The 13,194-nt window shown below is 47.8% G+C and overlaps 1 protein-coding gene across 3 annotated transcripts in view; it reads right to left on the bottom strand.

Moving 5' to 3' along the window:
* The window catches only part of CACNB3 (calcium voltage-gated channel auxiliary subunit beta 3), a 122,657-nt gene that overhangs the window by 41,430 nt on the left and 68,033 nt on the right, over positions 1-13,194 (bottom strand). The window contains exon 1 of one of the 3 annotated variants that reach the window (XM_029594630.1): positions 845-1,020. The exons of the other annotated variants lie outside the window; for them this stretch is intronic. Within the exon in view, the coding sequence (XP_029450490.1) occupies positions 845-859 (15 nt within the window). The 5' untranslated portion in view covers positions 860-1,020. Of the gene's footprint in view, positions 1-844; positions 1,021-13,194 lie in introns of those variants that run through there. 3 annotated transcript variants of the gene reach the window in all.

The following is a 13,194-nucleotide window of genomic DNA, read 5'->3' as shown; positions in this document are numbered from 1 at the left end:
CTCTGGGATGCTGTTCTCAAACTTGGGAGCTCCCAAGGGTTCAGGAAAGTCCCTTAAAAAAAATAGAATAAAGGTTGAAAGACTAGCACTCCCGAACGCATCGACCCCCAGCCAGTGGTGACATTTTTGGCCAGGTCACCATCCCGGGGGCCTTTCTGAACTTGCTTCCGGTTCTCCACTGGGGAAAATGTGGAAGGTGGGAGGATGCTGCTGGGCCCCAGCCGGCACCCTTTTTTTTTTTTATTTAGAAAATGACTACAAACTCCACCCGCCTCTTCTCTTCCCATTTCCCCTATCACGGGCATGCATTTTGGGCCTGATTTGCACCCCGGTTTCTGCATGAAAATCGCCATTTGCACATCAATTTGAGGGGGAGGGGGGTGTTTCTGCCCGTACACGTGCGCGCTGAACACAACCGCTTGCGCACTTCTACGTGCACAGCACGGAGACTTTTCCGGGAGTGGAGCTGAGGCACGACTGGGATTTCCAAGCCTGCTTTTGATTTTCCGAAAAGCCTGTGTGTAAAGCCACACGTACAAAGTACAAAGTCACGCCTCCTCTCAAGCACACTCACCCTCCCCCGAATCTTCAAAACAGATTTATGTGCATGAATCCACTTTGAGAAATCAGGCTCATGTCTGAGGGTAAAAAAGGACTCATAGATTTTAGCCCGCCGCGGGCACTTGAAAATGACGCCATGCGTGACTCACATATTTTCTGGCCAAACGTCTTTTTTTTTTTTTCACTGTTTGCACATTCTGTGGTGACCCAAGAAAGGAAATGTGAGCTCCCGAAAGCTGATCATTTCGTAACAGCCCGATCAATACAGCTGGCAAAGACGCACCTCGCTTACGCCCATTTTCTGAATGAATTTACGCGGGAAGGTCCCTGTTGAAAACTACCCCACCAGCACACAATTGCACCCTGCCAATTTATATCAGGCCGATTCAGTAAGAGTCGCGGGAGAGCGGGCGCGCGCCCAGGCCCCTCTCCTGTGCGCGCGATTCAGGGGGGGGGGGAAGATGCAGCAAATGGGGGCCCGCGGTAAAAAGAGGCGCTAGGGACACTAACTCTACCGGAGCGCGCTGTACAGTATTGGCCTGTGTGTGCGGGAAAATGTCCGGGAACAGTTGGAGACACGCTTTTCAAAAGTCCAACCCCCCCCCCCAGCTCCGCCCCTGGAAACGCCTCCTCTCAGTCCGTGTACACTTCCGCTCATACAGGACACATGTGTGCAAGTTTACCCGCGAATCGGATGGCATTCTGCCTGCTGTACTCGCAGCATACAACATGTATGATTCTTCTGTTAACACTGCCACCCACTGACCTCGGGTTGTCTTGATTAGTTTTGTTGCCCTGCCGGAGCAGCTAATCTTTGCTCGCGGGTCATTCGAGTTGCATTGTTATTGATCTGACCCTCTCGCGTGGGATGTGACCTGTTTCTGCATTTCCTTATTTGATGCAATCGTTTTCCCCAGCTGCTCCCCCAGAGTCCTCCAAGAGCATCCTCGGGGCGGGGAAGTTGTCCAGGTTAGAAAACAGGCCCAGCAGCAAAGCCTGCGACACCTTCCTGTTTCTCTTTCTGAGACCCAATGAAAACATTGTCTTTTTAGCCACCGATTTCAATGAAAGTATTCCAGAAAACCTCTGCGCAGCTGCGGCAATCCAGAGGATCCCTACAATGATTCTTGATTCCATTTCATTCTGCAGTAAGTGCTACGTTTCTTCACAGCTCTGAAATAAATGTTTTGGAAGTTAAGAAGTGAGTCCATCTGCATATCTAAAGCTGGATCAGAGGAGAGAGATCTGTCCGGCAACACGGGAAAGAAAGACCTGAATCAAGGGCAGAAAAGGGTAGGCAAGTTTCTAACAAGTCACTTCCACAGGCAAAGCAACCTTTTACCTGCAAACATAACTTTGAAAATGACCCTCGAAGGACCTGATCTTTGAAAAGGACTTTTGCAGGCAGAAAACCTAAATGGGCTTTTGAAAATTGCCCAGAGGATTTGCGCAGCTATGAGGACGCGGAGAAGCCATTTTCATGTGTACTTTTACCCGCCTTAGAAAGAGGTGCCCCGGGGTGTGGAATTGGGGGAATGGGGAAGTTGTTTACACACAGATAGATGTTCCATTTCCAAAACGTACGCGCATAAATCCACTCGCATATGTGCCACACTGGGTGGGTTCTGTGCACATCCCTAATTTTCAAAGCCGATTCAATGTGCATAAATCCACTTAGAAAATGAGGATAAAGTCTACATATACTTTGTGCACTCAGACTTTAGCTGTAGGTGGTCTGCTGAAAATTAATCTCACACTATATTGTTAGGTCAATAGAATGGATGCCATATTATTATTATTATTTTGATTGTCTGTTTGTTAATCTTTATTGCAGTGCATTCAAGTAGGTTAACATGGCAACCACGCTACTTTATCCAATTTTAAAGTCAATATTTCAGTTGATACGGGTAGGATAGGACTATTCTGCACAATTTCCAAACTGAAGGTAATCAAGTGCTTTCAAACTTTTTAACCCATCAGGATTCCTGCAGACCACACGACACCCAAACTAGATCACTCCAAATTCAGCTCTAATCCCATAGATAATATGATAGGCTAGAGATGAGCTACTCAGCTCCCCAAACCAGTCCTGGCTCTCCCCAACCCATCCCGCTCCGCCCCAGTCTCAGGCAGCTCCAGGGAAGGGGGTGGGAGGGGGGTGTGAGGCTGGATTGGATGACAAGCAAGAAAGAGTTCAGTTTTTGTCTGCAGATTTGCGGTCCCTTAGTCTGTTTTTTTTTGTGAGGATTTATCTGTGTTGTGTGTGTGTGTGAGACTGAGGTGAGGTATTCTGCTAACATGCAGGTTCTGTGTAGAAATCTGTAGTAGTCCAGCTTGTACTGTTTTTTTTTTTTTTCCCCAATAGGAGGTGTGCTACATATATGCTGTGTTTTTTGGCAACTTCACAAACTGCCTGGTAATGAGAAAAAAAATGGTCCCTGTCTTCAATTAAATTGCACATATTAACCCACTGTTGAGACCTGAAATGTCTTTGAAAATTAGGGATGTGCATAGAACCCGGTGTGGCACATGCGCCTTATGTGGTCTTTTTCCGCAGTCACTTTTCTAACAGGCAGATACAGTAAAGCGCGGCCGCGATTACCCCGTTTCTAACCCGCTTTGTATCCGCAATTTGGCCGCGTAAGTCCAACCCACGATTCACTATCCCTTTTAAGCCATCTTTACCGCTTCTTTAAATCAACGGGTAACCCTTTCCGCCCGCGGCATGTATATGATATGTAAACGCTCCGATTAGCTATTCCCTCCCATACAGTAATGTGCGCCCCGACTATCGCCTTTTTAACCTGCAGTTTAGCCGCGCCTTTAACCTGCTAAATTACCGCCTACCCTTACCCCTGCGTTAGAGGGTAGGCGGTAAAGTTTGCCAGTGAAATTTCACGGGCAAACTTTCCCCCAGCCCCCGCTCACCTGCCCTGGCCGCATCCATGGGTGCTGGTCTCCCGTACGGGCCCGCGCTGACAGGGACAGGGACATTGACTCACAAATGTCCCTTTACTTTCTCTTTCAGCATTCCTTCTCCCGCTTAGGCTCACAACCCTTCATTCTCTCCTCCAGCATTCCTTCTTCCGCTTTGGCTCATGTTGTCTCTTCATTTTCTCTTTCAGCATTCCTTCTCCCGCTTCAGCAGCCCGGGGCGGGTCGGGCGCTCTCCGCGAGGCGGCTTCCAGCAGCCCCCGCCGGCGAAGATGCATGAACGCACGCCTGTACTTCCAATTTGGGCGCTCAAGGCACCTTCGCTGGCTTGAGCGCCCAAATGGGACGTACAGGCGGTGCGAGCTCATCATGCCAAAAAAATTGCACTGGCAAGCAACTGGAAGATGGCCAGAGCGGTGGAGCCAGGGCGGGGCGGCGGCTCCCCTACCTTTCCTGCATGCGGGGCAGCTCCGGCTGGCCTGCCTGCCTGCCTCTGTTCCGCCGCTCACTCCCTCCCCAGCACCATCTTGCAGCTTGTGACGTCACCCCTGACCCTTGAGCGCCCAAACGCCGGCGAAGGTGCATGAACACACTTCCAATTTGGGCGCTCAAGCAGCGAAGGCGCATGAGCGAACAGCATGACCTCGGAGGTCCATCCAGGTGCTCAGGGGGGAGAGAGGACTGGCAATCCCCGATGCCCGAGCGTAGGAGAACCATCCACTTCCTGGTACCTGTCATTTGAAATGACAGGTACCAGCGCACCCAGGATACTGTATAGGTGCTGTATAGCGCTCTATACAGTAAAATGGATTGCGCTTCATGGACGCTTCTTGGACGCGCTTTGGACGCGGCTTGCATTTGCATGCCATTTAAATACTGTATCGAGCGGTATGTGATCCGAACTGTGCGCGCGGCAAACGAGGGTGCGCCCGGCACTACCACACTCTTTCTACCGCGTCCTTACTGTATCGGCCTGTATGTAGGGTGGGGGAGGGAATAGTGTTAAGGGAGCCAGTACCTACGAAAAAGCAACATTATAAATATAACAACAGGCCCTAGAACACCAATACTAGTACTACTGCTACTATTAAACAGTTTTACAAAGTATAGGCAGTGCTGAATAGATACACATGAGACAATCCCTGCTCCAAGGAGCTTATGATCTAGCCTTTCTTGACCCAGGCTGCGGAAAACCTGAGCTACGGAAATGGAGCCAGATCCCCCTCTGCATGGCGATGCCCAGCGCTCTCACTGAGCCGCTGGGACCGAGCCTGGGTTTCCTTTTCTCTCTTTTTATCATGATCGGCCTCATGTAGGTATCACATTGTGCAAAGCGCAGAAAGGTACAGCCCCAGCAGCTGACAGACTGGCTCTGGGAAGAACATGCGTAAGAACGGGAAGCATTGCCATAATGAAATGTGCTCGCCTTATATTGTGAAAGCATGGGAAAATACATTCGTGTAAACACAAGAGAACCCAAAAGCCAAAAGAGGAAGGCAAAGGAACAGGCAAGCTGACATCATGCAGAATCCTGGGGGCGCCCCTGTTTGAAACTAAAATAGGCACTGTCCCCCAAGATGGCCACAGCATCAGCACTTTCAGCTCCAAATTAATTCAATATTTCCTATTTCTCAGATCAATCTACTGCTCCTAAGGAAAAGAAAACTGAATGTCTGTCTGTTGATAATTCGGCATTAGTGGCACCTTTTTTTTCGGGCAGGGGGTGGGGCATCTCTCCTGTGTTGCGATCTATCACTGAACTCTCCACAGAAATCCAGGGCACAGCTCTGCAATTTTCATCCTTATTTGCTCTTCCCTCAGAGACAGAGAGTGCAGTGCAGGCTCTTGAGAGGGCTCAGACACTGCCACAGCAACCAGGGTAAATGGGGGGAGCTCTCTGCTCCAACCAGGGGATGGTAAAGAGCTTTCTTTCCTTGTTAACTGCTTGAAGCACAGTGATAGTTAAAAAAAAGATCTCCAGTCCCATCTAGTCTAACCTCTTAATACAGAAACCTAAACATGGAATATCACAGCATTTAAGGCCATTAGGCCCATCTAGAGAGCCTGATGTAATAAGGTGCGAGTTGAAACCGTATGCTGAAATTCAGTGCAGTTTCTTAATGCACATGTTAAAAAAAAAATTGCATCTCTCAATGCAGTAAGCTAATGCTGTGCTAATGCATCAGGCGTTGAAATAAGTGTGCTGACATGAAAATGTGCCCATAGACCCAAGTTAAAATGTACATTTAGCACAGGCTATCGCACATTTTTTAACTTGGGTGGCAGGGGGAATCCTGATTTGTGTTCATAGAAAACTTATACACAGAAAACTCGATTTGTGCTCGTTTTGCATGCATAAAATATGATTTATCAAAATAATCTTTTTACCGACCAGGAACAACTTAAAGAGTCTTTTGGGGATTGTATCATGAATGTCTGGTTATTGAAATGTAAACGGGGGGGGGGGGGGGGGGGGTGTCAGTGTTTGCTTGTATCATTATTTTTCCTGCATAATATATTCGCTCATGATGCGATGCTTCCCCCTATATTCCCTTTTGAGTTTGGAGCCTATTGCTATATTGTTAAAAAATGTATATTATGTTCTTTTTCTTATAAGATACAAACGCTAATGTTATTATTACAATAAATGCCTTGTTTAATTTTTGTTTAAAATGCAATAAAAAAACATGATTTATGTGCACAAAAATGCTGTCAGCACAAAAATGCATTTTGTGCACATGAATCATGTTTAAACACAGTAAATCTGCTTTGTGTGCACAAAGCTTGTTTTCTGCACATAAATCCTGATTATAGGGCCTGGTGCCAGTACTGCAGCTTCTGCTCATAGGGCTAACATTAGCCATGGAAACTTTACTCCACCTCTGACCGGGAATTACATTTCCAGCTCTAAGAAATCCGGAGTTAAGCCAGCGCACCCAGGGCCAGAAAAAGCACTAGGCAAACTAGGCGGCTGCCTAGAATACCACAGTGCTGGGGTTGGCGCATTATTCTTTCCTGCCTCCATGGCCCAGAAGATCAAGTAGTGTCCAGAGGGCCTGGGGGGGGGGGGGGGAGGCAGGAAGATTGCCATAGTCAGCAGGAGCGGTGGGCTTCTGACAATGGTAGACCGCAGCAGTGCTAATGCACTACTGGATTGTGATGGCTCAGGCTATTGACTGAAGAAGCAGCACCATGGCAGTCAGCTGGAGCGGAGCAGCGCTGCAGGCCACACGGCTGTCGGAAGCTGGAGGAACAGGGCTGCACGGCCTGAGCAGGTGTAGGCTGCAGCAGGGCCCCCCGCAGCTATTAGGTGCTGGAGCAGGGGGCTGCACACACAGCCCCGTCCTCATTGGGAGCTGGAGCAGGTTGTCAGGAGAAGGAGGAAAAATTCTGTCCCTAGTTGGGACTGAAGAAGAATGCTGCTGCTACTACTACTATTTACGCTTTGATGGGTTGGGGGAAGTGACTGAATGAATGTGTTAGAGGCTGTGAGAGTCCCGGTTTGTGATGGAGTCGGTGTCTATATTAGGGAGAGGCTGTGTGAGGTTGTGTATGTGACTGAGTCTGTGTCTGTATTAGGGAGAGGCTGCATATGTGTGTATGTGATTGAGTCTGTTTGTGAGCGAGAGAGATGCTGTGTGTATGTGATTGCGTCTGTGTGTGTGTGTGTGTGAGTGAGCGTGCGCGCAAGTGTTATGCTTGGCGGACCGGGGGTCAACCCCACGGCCCACTGCTCCTATCTTCCAGTTGGGCCAGGCCATGTGGTCTCCCAACGCCGTGCTCTCCCTGCTCCCGGCAGGCCGCACCGCTCCTGCCTCTCTCTTCCCGACGCGGCAGGACGCTGTTGGGTCTTCAGAACCGGGGCTGCCTTCCACCCAGCTTCTTCATCTGCCTCCTTAGGCATGTGTGGCCGTCTCCCCCACTTTTAAAGGGCCAGTGGCAGGAACAGTCCGGTGGCGCTCCCGAATGATGTCATAGGCAGAGGCCTATATAAGGCCACCCCTCACCTTCCTCCAGTGCCTTAGCAATAGGTCGTCTCCTTTAGAGAAGTGGATTGCCTACATGCCTGTTCCTGATTCTTCTTCCTGAGTGTGTTCCTGTCTTCCAGTCAAGTTTCCCTTCATCCGTCTGTCTTATTGTATTCCCCACCCTCCTTATTCCTTGCTTCTTGGATTGGATTATTGGCTCTTGTCCTCGGACTGACTCCTGGTTTCTTCTCGGACTGACGCTCTGGCTTGACCTCGGCTTGCTTCCTGACTCTGCTTGATCGCCGCCTGCCTTTACCTCTGCCTGAATCGAGACTCCCGTCTTGAGCGCTGCCTGCCTAGACCTCTGCCTGAACTTGACTCTGCGTGCTCTTCCTGTACTGGCCCCTCACCTGCATCTCGTCGGATCTTCATCTTACCCGTAGGCCTGCGCCTAAGTCCAGCCTGCCCTGGCACCCGAGGGCTCAACCTAAGGGGAATGAGGGCTGGTATTGGTGAGGGGACCTGCAGGGGCTCCTCCCTGCAGATTGCGCCAACTCCCCCTCGGTTTAAGGGTCCACATTCCCAACAGGGTGTGTGATTGCGCGTGTGTTTGTGAGAGAGAGGCTGTGCCGTGTGTGGAATTGAATGTATATGTCAGAGGAAGCAGCTGTGCGATTGAGCATGTGTATAAGAGAGAGAAGAGAAAGTTAGTTTGTGTGCTATACACACTCCTCCTGCTGATTCATGACAATCTCAGGGCATCTGGAAATCAAACGTTCCCAGGTATGGAAGTGGGGACATTTTTTTATTCATATTAGTTTTCATTATTGGGTGTTATTTGATGTGTCTGCTGTTTTTTTAAATATTTTATCAGCATTTGGCAAATTTTTACATGAGTTTTTAATTATTGGATATTAATCTGTCAGCTGTTTTGAAATATGAATTATTTTTATTAGTATACTTTTACTATTATTGATTTATATTTTATGAGAAACAGCAACGTTTCTGTTTTTCCATTGTTGCACTGCATACAGAGTCTGTTTTTTGTATTTTGTCTGCACATTTATATTTATACTTTACGGTTTCCTTATTCTGTATTTGGTGAGGGTGTGTCTGTGTTCTGTGGATGTAACCAAGGTGAGATATTTGCTGGCATTTGTGTAGGGATCTATAGTGATCTGGTTTGTTCTGTTTTCCTAATAGGAGCTATACTGATGTTTTAGGGCCTGATGTAATATTTGCAAGCGATGCCTTTTCATAGGTGGAGTTATTACTGTTTGAGTGCTGGCAATTAGTGCTGTTTTGGTATAGGAGGTTTACTGTACTGTATCTGAAATTCAATTTGCTCATATCTTTCTGAGCATCAGGTCCACATTCAATATGCGTTACAAGGTTTGATGCCATAAAGGCTTCCAAGTGTCTTTTTGCAGGGTTTTCTGGTTGGAAGCAGAGCAGTGCATGTAAATATAATATCTTACCTCAGAAGACTGTACTTTGAATGTCTATGTAAAAATCTGTTTTTATAGATACATGATTTCTTTTATTGTGTGTGGGGAGGTCACAACAGGAGAGGGAAGGGGAGCAGAAAGCTTTACATTTCACCTATGGTGTCTATTATCCTTGCACTGGCTCTATTTCGCAAAATCTACATTGACATTCATACTTCTGATCATCCTAATACCCAAACGAACTTTCAACCAAAAACCACAAAATAACTTATCTCCAACCAGCACCAAACAAACCCTCCCCTCTCATAAATGACTCTTTTCTGGACTAGAAATGATTAACCTCTGTTTAATATGCATCCTGTTATACCCACTTTTCACAATTGTTAAGAAAATTGCATTTTTTAAATCTTGTAAACCGTTATGATGGCTTCACCGAATGACGGTATATAAAACGCAACAAATAAATAAATAATAGTGAGTGTCTTTTATTAGCATGGGATTTCCATGTGGGGGGGTGTTGTAATGCTAATACTTAGCCTAAGTCTGACAAACCTGGCCAAGGATGTATTCAGAAGCCAGACCTTTTAGTGGACTCAGGGCTCTCACACTGACTCACATCACGTCACTTATCACAAGTGTGAGAACAGAAGAAGTAAACACCAGATGTGCAGGAGTGAGAACTAACTGCAAGAGAAAGCCAGTATTTTTTTTTTTGGGAAAATTGAAAATGTAGGCAGTTTCAGTTGTGCAGACGAAAAGGGTATAACTAACAGAGGCAGGAGGAGGGAGATGGCAGAGGGACAGACAGAGGGAGAATGCTCATCAACAGAAGCAGCTCAGCTGCCCTAGTCATAAGAAAAGTGCTTGTACTACATTATTATCACTGCAACTACTGTTTTTGCTATATCTGTGTTTCTGTCATGCTTTCTGGAACACAACTTAGTATTAATAATAAACACTATTGTCCCAGCATCTGTTGTGTGCTGACTCAGAGTGTGAGTGAGCGTGGCTTTGTGCTTTCTTAAGCAAAAGATGCTGTATGGAAGGCAGCCTGCGGGGGTACCGATTTGTGTTGACGTGACGGATCTCGCCCAGCAGATACCGGCCTTCTGTCTTGAAGTGGCGGATCTCACCAGGGGAGTTGCCTGGGGGGGGGGAGATACTGGCCCTTTACGTCTTTTAAGTTTATTACACTCACACAGTGAACCTGCAACAGGCACTAAACACTAGGAACAGTTTTATGTGCACATTGGGGGTTTTTTTGCGCAAAAAAACGTGTGCACAACAGGGGATAAAAGTGTACGCTCTGCTGAGGCACCTGATTACATCGGGGCCCCTAGCTTGCCCAATTTAGTTCCTGGTGCAGTGACATAAGCTCCCCCCACCCCCCACCCCCGCTGATCTCTGGCTTTCCCCTCACTTCACTGCAATGAGGCACCCTCTCTGGGCTTATCCTGGGCTTTGATGAATTATGTTACCATTTTTTGTCTCCATCATCTCCACTAGGAGACCATTCCGAGTATCTACCGTCCTCTCCGGGAAGAAATCATTTCTAATTTTGCTACTGAGTCTAAAACCCTTATATCTTCTTCCTATGACCTCTGGTCTCTCTTTGTCTCATTTACATTTTTTTTTTTTTTTTTAGGTATCTGAATATTTCTATCATATCTCCCCCATCTCTCCTCTCCTCTCGGTCCTTAATTCTCAGCTCACATAAATGGAGACCCTGTGCTATGCTCGTGGCTTTCTCTGTGCCACCTCCAGCATGTTTATATTCTTTCAGAGGCACAACCTCCAGCCCCGGTCGCGATATTCTAGATGAGGTCTCACCAACAACCTGTGCAGAGTAATTAGCACTTTCTTTATTTTCTGCTGGTTATTTATGCCCAGGGCCCCTGGCCCTCCTGTGTTTCTGCGACTGACCGATGGGGGAAGGGCTACCAAACCTTCCTCTTCCCGCAGAGGAATTGCCACAGGCAGCCCCAGGTCCAGTGCAGTCCAGGTGGCTGTCCCGTGGCCGCGTTTCTAGCCCCTGCGCTGCTAAACCCCCTTCTTGGTTCTTTTTTTCTCCTCTCCCCCAGTTGTGTGGGAGCAGAGTGGCAGCAAGTCGGGCTCTCTGCTGCTGCTCCTCCAATCTGCCCTTCTGCTGGCTCAGCTCCGGCAGAGCTGCAACCCTTCTCTTCTCAGACTGCAGCGCTGCTCACTCAGCTGCCTGCCTCTGTCGTGGTCAAGCAACAGGAGCTTGCTCTGGCTGCTCCTACTGCTCTCTCCGACCTTCCCCTCCGTGCCGGCTTCTGCATTGGCAGCAAGAGCAACAGTCTTCCCTCCCTCTGCCTTCTTGGCACCGTCAGCGGCACCACGACAGCGGCGTATCGCTCCCGCCGCTCTCATTAATCCCGTTTCACGGTGAGCCCCTTCCAAAAACAAGTGGGTTTCCCCTGCCACAGGCCCAGAACCTCCCTGCATTTGGTGGCACCCCGGCAGTCATATCCATGGGCCACAATAGTCTCCCCTCCTCCCAGCAAGCCGGCCCCAGCGGTGGCACCCGGTGCAACAGGGCACCCGTGGGCACCTCTACATCCCCACTGCCACCACTGGTGAGTGCTGTATTTTCCGTGTGAAATGAGAGGAAGAATAAGGGAAAGGGATGGAGGGGGTTGTGTAGAATGGGAAGATAATTGAATGGGATGGAGGGGGTTGTGTAAAGTGGGAGAGGATGGGAGATAAGAGAAAGAGGAAATGGGGTTTTGAGTGGAGAATTTGTGAAACAGGACAACGCTGAGATAGGTTAGAGGGGGCTATAGGAAAGGGAGATAGGGTGCTTGATGGAGAAGCTGGGGCAGGTGTGATTATGGGGAGAAGGGGGTTGTGTGATGGGTTTACTTGGAATCAGGGTTTGTGTGAAAGGAGCTGAAGAAGGGTGGATGGGTGGGGTTGTGTAGGGACAGGTGGGAAGGGGGTCAGTAACAGAACCGAGAGTGGAAAGAGGAAGGGGAGGGGAGAGAGAGAGAGAGGATAGGGGTTGGGATGTGAAGGGTAGCAGGGCTGGAGCTAGGGGACTCTACCCTCTTCTTTCTCTGCATTCGCACCCCCCCCCCCCAAAAGATCTCAGAACTGACCTCCATTCCCCCATTATTCCTCCTTCCTTCTTCATGCTGATCTCCAGTTCTTCCTCTTTTCTCCTCCCTTTTTTCCAGCCATCCAACCCGAGCCTCCCTTTCTTCCCACCTCTCCATTTCTGATCCCTCTTCCCTTTACTTCCCTCCTCTCATTCCTTTTCTTTATCCTCCCTGCTTCCTCCATCCTCTCCCCTTCCTCCGCCTCCATCCCTTATACCTCTATTAACTGGACACAGAAATGTAAGAAAATGACTATTTTTATGAAGTAGAAAAACATTTTCAATTGCAAAATTATACAAAATTATGCAAATTTGCCACACACTTGCTGCAGAATTTTGAAAAAGCTGCCACAGAATTTGCTTACTCTTTGGCCACAGATTCTTGGAAAAATCTGCCACAGAAAACTGGGATCTCTGGTTATGCCTCTCCCTATGTACCTAGCATCCCTCTGGCTTTGGCCACCACCTTATCACACTCTTCACTATCTTGAGATCATCAGATATGATCAACCCAAGGTCTATTTTCTGGTTGGTGCACATAAGTCTCTCGCTGCTCATCATGTACTGGTCCCTTGCATTTCTGCATTCCTGATGCATGACTCTGTATTTTTTTTTTTCATTAAGTGCCAAGCATTCACCCATTCCTCAAGTTGTCTTACATCCCACCTCATTCTCTCTAGTCCCTTAGGGGCGTCCACTTGGTTGCAGATCTTAAAGTCATACCTTTCCGTCTAACCTCTCCACAGTATCATTTACAAAGATATTGAACAGAACAGATCCCTGAGGCACTTCACTAATTTATTTATTATATACCAACATTTGATGTGAGATATCACATCGGTTTACATTCAGGTACTGGAGGTATTTCCCTATCCCCACAGGGCTTACAATGTAAATGGGAGGGTAAAGTGACTTGCCCAAGGTCATAAGGAGAGACAGCAGGACTCAAACGCTGCTTTCCTAGTTCATAGCCCACTGCTTTAACCACTAGGCTATTCCTCCTTCCTCTTGTTATTTATTTTAAAAATATTTCTTCATCGCCTTACTGATTACATCTCTCAAAGCGATTTACAACATAATCAAAACATTAAAACAATGGTGCATAATTATTCAGAGTGAATTCCAAGTATCTTGTTTGCTTTTTTGCAGAGATTTCCAGTTGGCA

This window comes from Rhinatrema bivittatum, chromosome 3, assembly GCF_901001135.1.
Source record: "Rhinatrema bivittatum chromosome 3, aRhiBiv1.1, whole genome shotgun sequence".
Classification (NCBI taxonomy): Eukaryota; Metazoa; Chordata; class Amphibia; order Gymnophiona; family Rhinatrematidae; genus Rhinatrema; species Rhinatrema bivittatum.
Note: the sequence above shows the minus strand (reverse complement) of the source record. Positions and strands in the feature narration are given on the sequence as shown.